Raw genomic sequence first — 16,662 nt, forward strand, 5'->3', positions numbered from 1 at the left:
TCGAGACAGGGTTTCTCTGTGGTTTTGGAGCCTGTCCTGGAACTAGCTCTTGTAGACCGGGCTGGTCTCGAACTCACAGAGATCTGCCTGCCTCTGCCTCCCGCATGCTGGGACCATTCAAGGTCTTAGAAGAATGAGCCCTACATGAACCCCTCACCACTCAATGGCAAGTAAAAATCGACTGGGGAGGAACAAAGCACACTATGAATATTACAAATATAGGTGTGCAGACATGAGTGTAGGGTAGAGATGGAAAATACTGATTCCTATACAACCTACCCTGTTAAAGTACCAGCTTCATTTGTCTTGGGCAAGGACTGTAGGCTGCATCATCCTCAAATAAGGGAATATTTGTAATATATTTCTCATAGGGTGGTCAAGAGCTAAGTCAGGAAATATTTTTAAATGAACTTAGAACAGTGTTGGGCATATAAATCATCATATATGTGTTTGCCACATGCATGTCACAAAATAAGGTACCAAACATGCTGACAGCAGACTCCCTTCTTGCCTTCCTCAGCCATACCTTGCGGAATGCAGATATGAAACTGCCAGCCATATAAATGCTCTCTAAAAATATCTTGATTATGTGAAATAATGTGGCAAACCTATTTTTTAAAACAGATAATTATCATTCATAGAAAGAAGTTGCGTGAAGGTTGCATTGGCCTTAAATGAACACTAGTCTGTAATTTCCAGTGCTCACTAGGTTCTGTGGACTGGTGTTGCTATCCATGCAAACTGGAATGAAGAGGTGTGTTGTAGGCATGTGCTAGCCAGATGCTGTCAGAACATGCCTGTATCCTTCCTGTAGTTTACCGGAAGGAAGGTCCATCACATGATCAGAGGCCTAATCTTCTCAGCAAGCTTCAGGCAGATTCAACAACTGCTCACAAACCAAAAACCAGATTTTGCAAACAAATCTGCAGTCAAATGATGACTTTGGGACACTTAAAATCATCTGCCTTTGCTGGTACTCGGGAGCTGTTACACACGTCACAATGCTCAATGAACAAGGAAGGGGATATCACATGTTGGATCCCTTCATACTAGATATCTATGAGGATAGAATCCGAGTGTTTGGTCCCTGGCAGGGATTAGCAGCTGACACTACTTCCCCTTCCTTAGGGGACCCTGAGAAGGACTGGTGAGAGCACTTGCTGCACAAACTTGGTGGACCCGAGTGTGACCCGTGGATGGCATGAAAGGTGGAAGGATGTGGTGGGATATTTGTACACTGGGTGAAGGTGTGTTGCTGTGATGGGTGTAATAAAAAGCCGAGCAGCCAATAGCTAGGCAGGAGGTATAGGCGGGACTTCCGGGCAGAGAGAGCGAGCGCTCTGAGAAGAAGAAAGGAGGAGTCACTGGCTAGACAAGGAGGAAGCAGAATGGGCAGTGTGGAGATAGGTTAACACCACCTGGCAGAGTGTGAATTAATATAAATGGGTTAATTTAAGTTATAAGAGCTAGTTGTGGAAAAGCCTAAACCAAAGGCTAAGTTTTCATAATTAATAAGTTCCTGTGCTGTTATTTGCAGGCTGGTGGTCCCAATGAAAAATAGGAGACAGTTAATTCCACAAAGGTGTCCTCTAACTTACATGTGTGTGTCATGACATAAGCACAACCCCCACACATCATGCAGAAACATATACAACAACAAATTCTTTGGTCTGGCTGAGAGCTCAGTAGGAAACTCACTGCTAAGCTCAAAAATCTGAGTCTCTTCCAGGGACTTACATGGTGCAAGTAGAGAATGGAAGGAGAGGCTAGACTCGGCAAGCTGTTTTCTGACTGCCCAGGTGCCATAGCATGCTCCATGAATAAACAAATGGAACAACGTTTTGAAAGGCTCCTCTGAATGGGTTCGACTTCAGAACCCACTTTCTGCAGCGCAGATGACTTTGGGGGCCCCATGCTAGCTTCACTGGTATCAGTGATGACATTCAAATGCCATGTGAAATTATGCTGGGTATTTCTGCTAACTTGACACAAACTAGAGTCACCTGGGAAAGCTCAGCTGAGGAACTGTCTCCATCAGACTGACCGTGGGCAAGTCTCTAGGACATTTTCTTACTGGCTAACTGATGTAGAAGGCCTGTGATGTAGAAGCCTGTGATGGATTGTGCTATCCCTAGGCGGGTGAACAAGACAGAGGAAAGCAAGCCAGGTTTGCTTTCCTGGCTTCTGGTCTCTGCTTCAGTTCCTGCCACCAGGTTCCTATGTGAAGCCTTGCTTTGGCTCTCTCTGATGACAGACTGTAATCTCTAAGCCAAAGAACCCCAAAGAAGTTGCTTTGGCCATGCTGTTTATCAGAGCGACAGAAACGAAACTCGGGTTTTTGCCATGCCCTAAAAGCGTAGGTTCCTTCTGCAGTTCTTTCCTCTGAGACAGTGCAATGACAGCAGAAAGGAAGTGAGAACTGTTAAGATCTGAGACCAAGGAAAGACCCAAGGCAAGAGGTCACGGTGGTTAAGGCCAGGTTAAAGATGCCTGCATGTGGCTTGTCTTCAGGAAGAGACATATGGCTCTGTGTTGCTGGCCGTTTGACCCCATTCCTAACTGTGCTGCCTGTGTAAGCCTCAGAAATGTAGATAAACTAAACCCAACATTGTTCAAATGCCTCGTCTTGGAAAGATGTGAGATACATGTGGCCCAGGCAGGAAGCAGAGAAGGGAGACATTCACACTGGACTTTTCCTGAGATGATTACAAAAGTGTGAGCGTTGGGGAACAGGGGCTGGAAGAGTGCAGGCAAACCCAGTAGCCCAGGAATAAGACCCCTTCTAGCCTAACCTGGAAACCCGAATTTCACTGTCTGGGGAATCCTAAGCACAGGTTATTTTCCTAAGTTCAGCAAGTGAACAGAGTACATTAAGGGCTTGCTGAGTGTGCACACCTGAATGGTCTGCTTTAGAAAATCTGAAGATATTTTCAACAACACAAACTCAGAAATTTGATTCAGTATTATTTCAATGATATTAATATTACAAATTATTAGTATGTCTTTATATTATGATAAATATAACAATATAATGTCATTATTCTGATTATGTTCATTGTTAATTATATAGAACTCTACTAATCCTAATATTGAGAAATTAGTGAGATGTTAGGTGAACTCAATAGCAACATTTGCGGGGAAAAAATAGGAATTTATTTCTCAGGTCTTTAGCTTAATCAAGGCAAGCAGAAGAGTTCTCCCTTCACGTTTTCTACTGCTTGTTAAAAATATAAATGAGAATATATTATATACCCAACATTTTCAGGATTTTATAAAACTATGGGTAAACAACAAACATTTCAACATAAAAGCAGGTGTTGAGCCAGGTGTGGTGGCATAGGCTGCTGACCGAGGTTTCTGTCCTGCCTGGTCCCGTAGCCGTTTAGTCCCAAAGAAACACACAGAGGTCTACATTAATTATAAACGGATTGGCCTATTAGTTCAGGCTTCTTATTAACTCATAACTTATATTCACCCATAATTCTTGTCTGTGTTCGCCATGTGGCTTGGTACCATTTTGGGCAAGGCAGTTACATCTTGCTTCCTCTTTGTCTAGATGACAACTGCAGACTGACTCTTTCCTCTTTCCAGAATTCTCCTGTTCCCCACTTATACTTCCTACCTGGCTACTGGCCAATCAGCGTTTTATTAAAAATAATACAAATGACAGGATAAAAGACCATTGTCCCACAGCACCAGGCCTTTAAGAAACAGATTCAGGCATATCTCTGTGAGTTCAAAGGCAGCCTGGTCTAGTGAGTTCTAGAGTAGCCAAGGCTACTGTTCTCTGAAAGATAAAAATAAAAAAGAAAGAAAAGCAGGCGTTGTCCTTAGTAATCATTCGTACTTAAGTGCAGGGCTAAAATGGGCCAGGTTTCGAGCCATCTTCTTCTCTTTGAGAACTCGTTCGTGAGTTGAAAGGTATAGGACACGGATTCATGTCCTCCACCTGCTTCAGGTTGACCCGGAAAGGGTATTACCATCATTGCTTCCACACTTCATAAATTCTAGCCTTACTTCACAGAAACACCACCTTCCACACTAAAGGTACGGTCTACTAGCAAGAAATAAAAGTCACACTTACCGGTACATTAAAACTAATTCATAAGTTACCTATCATGTTTATGCTTACAAATGCATTAAAAATGAACTTCCCTTGTATCTCCTAGGAAAGGAGAGAAATACTCCTAGATTATGTTGTGTTTTAATTAATGTATGAATTAATACGTGCTAAAAGTTCTTGGTATTTATTTTAATAAGTACTTTAAAAGCATTGTACAAATGGATCTTTATGTGTGATGCAAATAATTCCATCTTAATTCATAATTTAAATGTGAATTTTTTAATTGAAAGCAGAGTGCTTCATGCTTCAATTCAAAATAAATATAGTTCCCATAAAAGCTCGGTAAGTGTTCAAACCTTTGGTCGGGTAGACAAACATAATATCTATTCCAAGCCTTTTTGTAAACATTAAAAATGGATATCAGTCAGCTATAGGAACTCCCTTAGCATGCACAAGGCCTGGGATTTGATTCCTCTCACCACAGAAAAACCAGACATATAATGAAGAGCTGGCTATGGAAAGAATACAAGGGAAGGGGCAGAGCCCTAAGAATGAGAAACGAGCACAAACTTGGTCCTGGGTCAGGGCTCTGATACTTCAGCGGGCGCGTCTGTAAGCGTTTTTTCTTGACATCATCAACCAGACACAGGAAGATCAATGTTACTATTTACTGACAAACTAAAAGATGAAATGTGCTGACTTCGATAAGTAAACATTATACTACAGAGAAATTTTATCTTCTTGGCATTATCAACACAAAGTAAGTAAAACAAATATAGGCTTATTACCGAGGTGGCCGTCTTTCATGTAAGCCCACTTAAGATTCTATAGGCATTTTGATTTCCTGGGAATTCTCAAACCTATCCAATTGTATTGGCAATATCTAGAGGATAGGTGAATCAGAAACTCAGAGTTCAATAGATGAACTGCAGCTGGTATATGAAAACTGTATCCAAAAGCATGTCAACTGTAAACATCCATCAGGGCTACATCAAGAAACTCAAGTCCGGTGTCAGCGTGCCGTTACCTGATTGGGCGATTCTCTTTACTGTCAAAGAGCGAGAAGATGACCTCCAGCTCCTCCCCCAGGTTGGAGCACATGAGGCTCTTCATCTGGACAAAGAGGTGGTGACTGCTGGCCTGCACGGGGGTGTCTTTCTTCCGGTGTCGATGCTCCATCTGAACGATACACACAGGAGAAACACGGTCAGAGTGGACTGGAGAAAGTCATGGCACAAACCTGTTGGTGTGATGGGGATGGAGACTGCAAAATTTCTTCCCATGATAGATTCAATATTTATTCTAAGTCTCAAATTTCCTTCTAGAATCTGTGCTGAGATGATCAAGGGTTCTTGCTTTAAGATTCCCTTTAAATTTTAATGTTAAGATGGTATCAACTCATGGCAGAGATCTGGGAAGGAGGAATTTCAAAGGCTTTCTGTTGCTCCTCATCAGCTTGCCTGATAAGAACTAACCAGTTGTCCTAGAGAACAGACAAGAGAGCTGGCCTGTTGGGGTAGTTTGCAATCCCAGCTGCCTGGGAGGCAGAGGTACAGCAATTTCTAGTTTAAGACCAACCTGCCTACAAAGGGAGTTAAAAGCCAGACTGGGCAACTTGATGAGATGCCCCCTTCCTTTCTCTCTTCTCTCTCTCTCTCTCTCTCTCTCTCTCTCTCTCTCTCTCTCTCTCTCTCTCTCTGTGTGTGTGTGTGTGTGTGTATGTAGGTAGGCATGTATGTATACATGCTAGGGATGTTGCCGAGTCATAAAGCACTTGCTTAGCATAGCATATACAGGCTTTAGGTTTAATACCCAAGGGAAAAATAAAACATTAAATACCCCCTTAACAAACAAACAAAGCCCTTCAGATTAAACTTATAGATCATTTGATAAATGGAAGCTGAAGAATATTTCTATGACTTCTCATTTCTCATACTTTAACACTATTTTAAAAATTATATTAAATTGCAAAGTTTTGGTAGTTTCTGAATGAGGCGGGGACAAATCTTACTGTATAACTAAAGCAAGAAAGTGATGCTAACTTAATACGGGGCTATGGAGAGAGCTATAGAGAGATGGTCAAGGAGCTAACGAGGAAGCGAAAGTTAGGAAGGCACACCAGGGTGTTCCCTTCTTCTCTTGTCGTCACTACGGTCAGATGCTGTCAAACTTGTGATACAGGACCAGCACCAAAAATGCAAAGATTGAAGAAGGAAAGAAATTACCCACAAGGCTAGAGGTGGTGGACCATGGGGACAAGCAATCAGCCAATAATACCTGTTAGGTGTCTACCACATGCCAACACTGGGACTGCAGCAGGGAGAGAACTCAGAGACAGTCCATGCTTCATGGAGATGGTACCCACTATGGGGATCAGACAGACACCAGCAAAACTGTTGTGTATGCACACACAGACACACCCACCAACCCAGACACATACACACACACACGCATTGATCCTCACACATACAGACAGACAGACACAGAGAGAGACACACACACATACATGTAGACGCTTACATGTATAGACAGACAGACAGTCAGACACACATGGAGACAAGCCATACACGAAGATATTTATGTGCACAGACAGATAGGCATATGCATGCATGTGCACACACACAGAGACACATACATATAGATGCTCACTCATACAGATAGATAGACAGACAGACAGACACAAACACACACACACATGCTCACACACAAACACTCCCTAGAAGGGAAACACTGTTTTGTCAAAAGAGCCTCAAAAGGGAGTTTTATTTGAGTTTGGGAGGTCCAGAGACTCCTTGAAAAACTGTCCCAAGGAAAGCACTAGGGAAGGAGCAAGAATTCTGGCCTCTCTACTAGGACAGGACTCTAAGTTGGATTGTAGTGATGGTTCAGGTTGTTTCCTCTTCTAGTCCCTTGGAGGCTAAGACGTAAATACTTCCAGAAAAACAAAAAACAGAGGACAGTAAGAATACTATGGCAATGTATAAATTTGCACATGCTTCTAATTCTCTATTGCCAGTCTACTTTGCCCTTGGAGCTCTATGTGAGAAGCACTGATGCAGGAGAAGAGGGCCGGGAAAGGACCTGGAAATCCTTAGCATTGGCAGAATGGGAGGTGGTGAGGCAAGGAGGGTATGGTCACTTCAGCATCACAGACTGCCAGCTGTTCCCCATCTGAGACTCATGGGGCAGAAAGGACTGATTTTAGCATCAGGCATGGACTTGAGGGATGTGAACTCTATGGCAATGAACAGTGGTTTGTGGCGAAGGCACACAAACATATTTCCATATCATCTCCTTTTAAAGCTGGTGATCAGAGTTCCGCAATTACCAAATGGTTGGCCACCTTTCAGGGCAAAAGTCATTTTTACAATTTACAGTGGTAAGTGCAGTTGCATGGCATCATCAGGAAATTTATATACTTTTTAAAATTCTGAACTGTCTAAAAGCAAAAGACCACGAACAAGGAGCCCACTAAACAGAACTTGAGTCACATCAGACATTGGACATCTCTCTGTAAAAGTGAGGGAAGCAAAATTCTCCCATTTTCTGTGCGGTTTGCTCTTTTTTGTGCTTTCAAAATTCTTTTCACTGTGGCAAAAGACATATCACATGCTCATAAAACTAAGTCTCTTTAATTCAAGAGGAAGTCTTTCCCCCTTAGAAATGCTAACTCACTTGCTGAGTTACTAAAAAAAACCCCACATATATAGTCCAACATGTAACACAGCACAAGCTACTCCAAAGAAATGAAAGGCTACCAGAGGCCAGAGTAGGAGCCACGGACACAAATGTCCTTCTGTAGAGAACTGACCAACAGAGGTGCCTGCTCTTGACCTCGCCAAGTACAAAGTTCCCAGCGTCCATCACGGTATTCAATAGGAACCAACAGAAACAAATCAGCTCCCTTACCCATGCAAATAATGTAATATATCTAGAGCAGGGGTTCTCAACCTTGACTGCACTTCAGAGTCAGCAAGAGAGCTTTAAAAAAATACTTATGCCCAGGTCCTGCCCCAGAACAATTAAATGGGAATTTCTAGGGGTGGGCTTTCTCAAGAGCTGTTGTTGTAAAGGCTCCCCAGGTGGTTCTAATGGGTGAGGAGGGCTGGGAAGCACTGATGGAGATCATATGCGGAGAGATGCAGATCACAGAGGACTGGAAAATGAATTGCTACATCCGACAAGCAATTAATTATTGTCCTGGAACTCCCCTTGCATGCTAAGAATAGGATTCTGTGCTACATGCTTGTGACACATGCCCTTCAGCATGTAGCCTCCCATTGCCCACCATTTTCCAGATATGGATTTGGATTTTATTTTATTTTATTTATTTATTTATTTTACGACAGGGTTTCTCTGTGTAGCTTTGGAGCCTGTCCTGGAACTCGCTCTTGTAGAAGAAGCTGGCTTCGAACTCTCAGAGATCAGCCTGCCTCTGCCTCCCGAGTGCTGGCATTAAAGGCGTGTGCCACCACCACTTGCTTATTTCTTGGAAGTTCCCCACTTTTGAGGACTGCTAAAAATATCTTGGTGAAAAGAGCGTCTCAGTCATAAGTTAAAAGGCGTGCTAATAGGCCAGGATCTGTAACCTGACGGTGACAACACAGACGGTAACCCTTTGTGACACAGTGTACAGCTGCAGCTGTACCTGACAGTTCTCCTGTGTGCACTTACGCCTTATATTTCAACTGTAGTATTTATTAGCAGAAGAAACAGATTCACTCCACAGATTTTATAACTCCAATTGGTAATCCTCATGTGCTGCATTAATTCCTGGATGAATGGCCTGTACCCAGGTTTCTCAACCTTGGGGGAGGGAGTTGTGGTGAGCTTTGGGGTATAAAGCACACTGAAATGGACTTTCTCTACTGCTATCCCTTGTTGTGACAACCAAATTCTGTCTTTGGCCAATGTCAAATTAGCCTTGGTGGGGAGAGTAAAATATCTTTGAGAACCACTGTTTTCTATTTGGCAACCACTGCTGTAGGCCACTAAGAACTGCAAACAAAAAAAAAAAAAACAAGATCCTACAAACATAGAAGGTTCCCAAAAAGACACTCTGCAGGCCCAAATAAGCAGAGATTTCGGCTAATTAGCTTTTCTTTATAGCAGAACTCAGATGTGGCCTTTGGCAATCCAGCCTTTGCAGATAGACTCTTGCTAGCAAGCTAAGGTTTAGACTTTCCCAGCTCAGGCAGGCATCATTGTGGGAGAATGAGTTGTAAACAGGGCTGGCAAAAAACAAGAACAAAACCTTTCTCTCCAAGTTACAGTACCAGTTTGGAACTTCTGCTTTAAGTGTGATACTAATCAAAGAAAGAAAGAGAGATGGAAGGTGTGAGGGAGAGAAGGAAGGAGGGAGGGAGGGAGGAAGGGAGGGAGGGAAGGAGGGAGGGAGGGAGGACAGAAGGAAGGAAGGAAAAAAAATCCTTTTTGTTTTTCTGGGAATATTTGCCTTCACCCCACAGTCCTTGATCTAAAATGACAATATACTGTCAACCTCCATGGTACTTGATCTAAAATGATAATTCACCACCAAACAAAAGCAAGAAATTGGGGATGGAGCCTCCCAACCCTCTCCCTGGTGAAATCAGAGGCAAGCAGTTGCTGACAGGTTACACAAGGAGGAAAGAGCAGAGTGCGGGATGCCTGATAGAGATAGAACACAAGAGGAAACTTGAAGAGAAGACAAATAGCTGCCTCCTGAAAAGAACATGTCCTTCTGACCTTCATCAACACTGCTCTTTTTCTGGGGCTAGAATTCTTGTTTAAAAATAGAAACATGGAATTGCTACTGAGGAAACATTACGTACGTGTGTGTGTGTGTGTGTGTGTGTGTGTGCAAAAACTACTATGTTTTATGTTCATTGTCTGTAAAAAGATGACTTTGGACCCAAATCTGTACTATAAAATAACCAATCACCCCTCATTGTGTTCCCCAGGAACGGCAGACATTGCTAATCTATCAGGGTCTACATGAAATCCTAGACTCTCAGCACCAATGCAGTCCAGGCCACCACCAACAACAAAGCTGTTGTTAATGTTAAAAGAGGGGAAATCAATTTGACACCCTATATACAATGTTAAAGGGAAGGACAGAGGCAGCGTCATATATAGAAAACCAAACTAGGGCCATCAAATATTACATATCTGTAGGTAAATCTCCAGGAGCAACTCTTCTCTGCCAGGGACAGATAAGGGCAAGTGTTGTGTGGAACTTCCATGGAGACTTGAAGTAGCTCAGTGAATGAAGCCCTGGCCTTGCGGCTCCAGAGAGAACAGACAGAAAGGCTACGGTGTCTGCAGCTCTGTCATACTCTGAGATGCCCTTGCGGTTCAGGATCGAGTACAACATGGCAAAAATACAGTAGTCTGTATCTCTATGTACATAACCAATTTAGAATTTTCTGCATCTAGATCGCTGGAAAATTACATTTCTATCAGGTCTAGGCTGCTATTAGCCATTTCATTAAATGCAGACAAATCTAATGCCCAGATTTAGTGCATATGATTTCAATTATGTTTGCCATGTTGCCTCTCTAATGAAGACGAACTGAAGATGAAAAGTAGTGGAACCTGCCTGCATGCTTAGGTGGTCTCCAAATATGCTGCCATGAAGGGCAACATAATCAACATGAAAGAAGTACTTCGTCACTTAGCACACAAGGAAACACACGGAGATGAAGTACTAAGCCCGTGAATGCTGAGTTCATAGAGGCTGGACATGCGACTATTTGGAGCTACCGTCCGGGATGTGTTCATAACATAAAATGACTGACCTCAGACTTGCTGACGTGGTGCTTACGAAGGAGAGCACTGTACTAGATTATGACGTGCACAGGCCCAGGAAGCAAAGGCAGTGCAGCCTCAAGATTCAACACGGAGAGGATTTTAAATGAGAAAGTGTAGCCTCAATAGGGAAACTTAACAGTATAGAAGCGGCATTAGAAGATTTGACTGATGTAAAGGGGTTAAGTTGACATGACCAACAAAGATCACAAGTTACATTTGTTTTATGAACTAAAAGTAGTGAGTTAACCTGGGGCATTCTCTTGTGTTTTTTCTACCTCTTCCCCCTCCCTCCAATTGCCTTCCAAAGCTTTTTAAGGGAAAAGGTCTCAGATACCCCAGGTTGGCCCTAATTTTGGGTAGCCACAGATAATCCTGACTTTCTGATCCTTCTGCATCCAACTTCGAAGTGTGAGTATTGCAGTCATGACATCACACCCAGTTTATGCCATGCTAGGGATAGAAGCCAGAGTTTTTGTACATATCAGGCTGCCATTCTTAGCACTCCTTGAATCACATTTAACTGTTTCCCTAAGACATATGAGACTAAGTGCAGATGCAAGAAAGGCCCACAATACGCAATACTGAATGCCCAAAGCTCAGCATAGGGTAAAGAAACCCTCTTCAAAAAGCAGAAAGCATTCCTCTTCACAGCATGAAGTATAGATATCCTAAATAGAAGGGTGGCCACGGAAGAAAGTGAAGGCATTGCTGTTAACTAAGACTGACTCCTTACTGGTTACATTGCCAACCAACATGACCGACGGCTTTCCCTACAATTTTTCAGATATGCAAACACACTCATCAGCTGAGAATTCCCCATTGTGCTCATGAAAGTATTGTAAATGGAAACTACATCCAAAGCAGCAAAACCTTTCAAACTGAGTCTCCTCTTTCTGGAGGGCCTTCCCTCCAGGAACATTACAGCATGAGAGAGAGTCATCATCGAGATCACAGGAAAGTCAGGCACACTGCAAAAAAAAAACCTCCTTTAAGAGCTCTTTCTAACCTGGACCTTCTTGTCTAATTTGGGATTGGGGAAAGCTTACTTATTATCAAGACATTCCACACAGGCATTTAGAAGCACAGGTTAAATTCAGGGACAGACTGGACGACATTGAAACAACTAAACTGGAAAGTAGACTACCAGGCAACTGGGGAAAGAAAATGATACCATAGGTGATCCTGGGATGGGCGATGTGGTAAAATACTGTAGGGTTATCAATGGTCTCCAACACTTAGAAATGGGTGGGGCCCAAGATGAATGGAGGAACAGCAGTCGAAGGCTAATTTTAGAGATCCTGTCTGAAGTCCATATACAAAATGCTAATGTGGAGGGAGGGGTCAGGAATGTCCTTGGTGAGCATTTTATTATCCAGAGCACAGCAGGCAAAGAAGTGTGATTTGTAAGCCTTTCACTGGACAAAGCCAAAAGAAAAAGGGACTTGTCAAAGTTCTGAATTTACTTCGTAGAACTTTACTTCCTGTTGAGGGCTACGTGGAGAACTTCACAATATTCTGAGCAAGGAAAAGAGCCTTGGTACTGTTGGGACATGGTCACCTCAGCTTGCAAGTCTCCTGACTCTCTTCAAATTAAACCTGGAACACCCAGTTCTTAAAACATCTAGTCTAAAGAATGCCATGGAAACCACAAAATTAGCAGTGAAGCAGGAAGCGAACGTTCTGTACACCTACCAGTCGGTACAGCTCGGTGATGCTGATGTCCTCGGGGTCTACCATTGCGTACTCCTTCCTAGGCACCAGGTCAAGTCCCAGTTGTCTAGAAAAAAAATTGCAAACATTTGGGAGAAAAGTCACCTTTATGGAATGTACTAAGAATGTCTCCACTACAGTATCTGGAGAAGTAATCAAATCTGTTCAACCACATAACCTCCTGCTCCGAATTTGTTTCTGCATTTGGAATGAATATAGCACAAGGTTGGGCAAAGGGCAAACTGGAAAACAGAATATGACAGAGTCAAATCATGGTGGGATGCATTAATGCTCTTGATGAAACTATCCTGCCATTTGATAGCACACAGTGGAGACTCAACAACCCACAAGCCAGGAACAGAGAAGCGCTTTTGGACTGGAGTACACTAGAAACTAGAGTTAGCCATAATTAGGTTTTTGAGAAAGGAAGTGGCGAGAGAGAAGTCTGCCCTTTAGGGTTCCATGTAGCCTACCGGAGTTAATATGTCCCATGTGATGCCCAGGAACGTATGCATGTTTCTCATTCATGGCACGTTCTGGGGTAAGACTGCAAAGGCACGGAACAGAGAGGCAGCACAGCTTAGGCCTGTCGATGATGGTGAAATGGTTTTGTATCAGGTGTTACTATAGCCAATATGGGGTTAAGGTTGAGGTTCTAGTGACTCCATGGGTTACTGATATGATTCTGAATTTAGGAAATCTTACCATGGACAGTAGAACGTGAGTGTAACCCTTTTTCAGGACAGTGTCCCTCCAGCAATATTGTTAGTATGCTCTTCTACCACTAGGTACCACTGACGGCAATGCCACATGAGTCCATTTACCCCCTAAATGAACCTTATGTAGCAGTCACCCCAAAAGGCTCCCCACTGCCTTCCAAATTGTCCCTGTCACCCATACTTTCTTCATTTTCACACTCTGTTTTCATTTTGAGTTTGTTGAGGATAAATTACTCTGCGGCCCTCTCAGCATCACTCTCTGATGTAGGATGTTTTACTGCACGCTGTGAATGAATATGTGTTCTTTTTTTTGGTCGATGAATAAAGCTGCTTTGGCCTATGGCAGGGCAGAATATAACAAGGTGGGAAAAGTAAACTGAATAAAGGGAGAAAGAAGGCAGAGTTGAGAGACACCAGAAGCTGCCGAAAGATAAGCCACAGGCCACATGGCGGTACACAGATTAATAAAAATGAGTTAATTTGTATGTAAGAGCTAGTTAATAATAAGCCTGAGTCACTGGGAAAATAATTATAATTAATATTAAGCCTCTGAGTGATTATTTCATAAGTGACTGCAGGACTGGGTAGGACACAGAAAAGCCTCCAGCTACAACTCTCCAAGACAGAAGCCTTCCGGCACTGCACTTCTCGTTACAGAACTATAGCTCTCTTAGCTTCTGTATTAAAAATAACAGAGAATCCTGAAATTCTCTGCTTCAACATCTCATTAAAGTTGCATTATTAAAATTAATTCAGTGCCTACTTCAAGCCAAACACTGCCCAGCCACCCTGAAAAAACACTAGCTGTTAAAATGGGAAGGCTGTCAGTTGACACTAAACTTCTTCCTTATTTTCTTAAATGATGCTCAAAGGAACTGCAAGTCTATTCTTTCAGTTGAATTTTCAGATCACAATAAGTACAGCTGTTTATTCCCAAACTAGTCACATCCTCCTATGTTATTCCACTCCAGGGACTCTGCAGGGTCAGCTCCCATTCTCTGTCCCCTCCCGGCAGTCACGGAACTAGGCTGTACCATTTGACTCCAGGTTTACCTTGCTGACGAAAGCTTTTGTATTACAGGATACAGCGCATACAATCCCATAAGAATCTTAGCATCTGCCTTGGTCAGAGTTTCTTCTACGAGGGGGGTGCCTAAGCAACATTCTCTCCCGGGAGGGGGGTGGTGAGAGAACAGGGTATTTGTGTGACTGTCTCCTCTTGATGACGTATATCTGGCTGGCCCTCGTGTGGGCACCTGACATCTGCAGCTGGCTGGCAGTCAGAGAGACTGACACAAAATGTTCAACCCAAATGAGCCCACTAGCTTAGCTACTGGTTGTCAGAGATATTCCTTCTTTGTGAGTCTGAACCAGGGAATTCAGGACCTTCCATAGCACATCAGAGAGAAAAGATCTATGAAGGGCCACACATCTCTAGCACTACAGAGCTGAGTCAAGCTCGGCCCCAGCTGTGATCTTCTGGCCCTTCCTGAACTGCTACTGACAGGAGTAGCAGTTCTTTTTCTCTTTTCTGAATGGCCGGAGCTATCAGCTGCTGCCAGCTTCTTGAAGTCAAAATAGGGAGAAAAACATCTTACCTGTGGCAATTCATTTTTGTTTTGTCAATTAATAGGAACTATCTAAGGGTAAACAAGCCACTCTGAGGTTTCTTAGCTCAAAGAATGAAGTATCAGAGCAATACTTTACAATGAACATAGGAAAATTAGGCCTAGAGAAAACAGATGGCGTAAGACCATATAAGATACAGAAAGCCAGACCTGGGCAGGAAGGGACAATGTTTATATCAACCCAGCCACTAAAATACTCTGGGACACCAGAAAGAATGTCTTTGCCTTTCTGTGTACTCTCTTCAGACTTCAGAGGCTACAGAAATCTGTACCCCCACTTTAATTCTGCCTGGGGATTTCAGGAGAGAACTACCTTTTTCTGATTTTGTTAGGGAACAAGAAGGACCTCGCCTACTTCATCTAAGCTCCAACCCCCCATCCAGAGGACTCCTCTTCGCTGCTCTCCTGCAGTCCAGAATGCAACGTGACACTGAGCACATTCTTAACTCATGTTTGGTAAGAGATTTATGTGCTGACAGATCATTTCCCAGGACAATATGACCTAGTTTAATAGGCAAAGAAATTATCTTAATTTGCTTTCCTCTTAGCACTCTTTAATAAGGGAATGAATTTATCCTTAAAGGACTATGGCAAATGTATAACCCAAATGTTGAATATTCATAAATAAATCATCAATAAAATTTAAAGAACACAGAATAAGAGAATGAGAGAATTCATGGGTTTAAGGATGATTTAAATTATACTTTTCACTTTCAAGCATTATTTTTAACTAACTTATCATAAATTAGCAATAGAACTGGCCAAAGCACAAGCTAAAACTCATATAAGTCAAACGCCTAGCCTTAATACAATCCTAATTCAAAACAACAGCCTAGCCTTAATACAATCCTAATTTAAAATAAAAGCCTAGCCTTAATACAATCCTAATTCAATTTTTTTCTCCGCTTCCCCATCCTTCAGTTTCCCTTCATTAAACAGATAAGGGCTGGTTGGTTGGTTTCTTTGCCTCTTCTACATTTCCTCATGATTTTTCATGATCTAACTCCATCCAACATCCTTATTAACAAACTAGTCCTCATTTAAATGAAGACTGGCATAGTGACCAATAACCAAGTAAAATATCAAAGGATTTTAAAAGTAAGACTAAAAACTAAGTGGGCATGGTGGCATACACCTTTCCCAGCACTTGGGAGGCAGAGGGAGAACAATCTCTGTTTGAGGCCAACCTGTTCTACAAATTGAGTTCCAGAACAACTTAGGATGCATAGAGAAACCTTGTCTTGAAGAAAGAAGGAGGAGGAGGAAGAGAAAGAGGAGAGAGAGGAGAAGCAGCAACAGCACAAGATCAACCAAACAAAAGAGAGCAAGGATTCCATGAGGCCAGGCACAAAGGAGAAACCCAGCACCAAGGCTGCAAATCCAGGCCAGGAGGAGGCAGAGCAAGTTCTCTGTCCAACCCATCCTCTGGAGCTGCAAAGGCCTTTGTCCTCCAGCTCAGTTCTCCCACACAACAGAGGTTTCAGAAATTTGCTTCCAGTTTTTAAAAATGATCTGGGCAGGTGTGATGGCCCAGGGGGCAAATGTACTTGCCACCAATCCTGAGGCCCTGAGTTCAATCTCCAGGACCTACATGGTGGAAGCAGAGAACCAACTCCCGCAAGCTTTCCTCTGGTCATCACGTGCACACACATATACACACAAATAAACAAACAAATAAAGGGGGAAAAGTAAAAAAAAATATATATATATATATAGTTCCTAGTCCATCTTCCTGCCTTCTTGCTTTTAT

General features: G+C 42.7%; 1 protein-coding gene across 3 annotated transcripts in view; it reads right to left on the bottom strand.

The window, feature by feature from the left end:
* The window catches only part of Dock4 (dedicator of cytokinesis 4), a 390,974-nt gene that overhangs the window by 185,318 nt on the left and 188,994 nt on the right, over positions 1-16,662 (bottom strand). For all 3 annotated transcript variants that reach the window (XM_057782100.1, XM_057782101.1, XM_057782099.1), the window contains exons 7-8: positions 12,548-12,632; positions 5,091-5,242 (exon numbers count right to left, since the gene is read on the bottom strand). In XM_057782100.1, the coding sequence (XP_057638083.1) occupies positions 5,091-5,242; positions 12,548-12,632 (237 nt within the window). The remainder of the gene's footprint in view (positions 1-5,090; positions 5,243-12,547; positions 12,633-16,662) is intronic.

The sequence above is a fragment of the Chionomys nivalis genome, chromosome 10 (genome assembly GCF_950005125.1).
Source record: "Chionomys nivalis chromosome 10, mChiNiv1.1, whole genome shotgun sequence".
NCBI lineage: Eukaryota > Metazoa > Chordata > Mammalia > Rodentia > Cricetidae > Chionomys > Chionomys nivalis.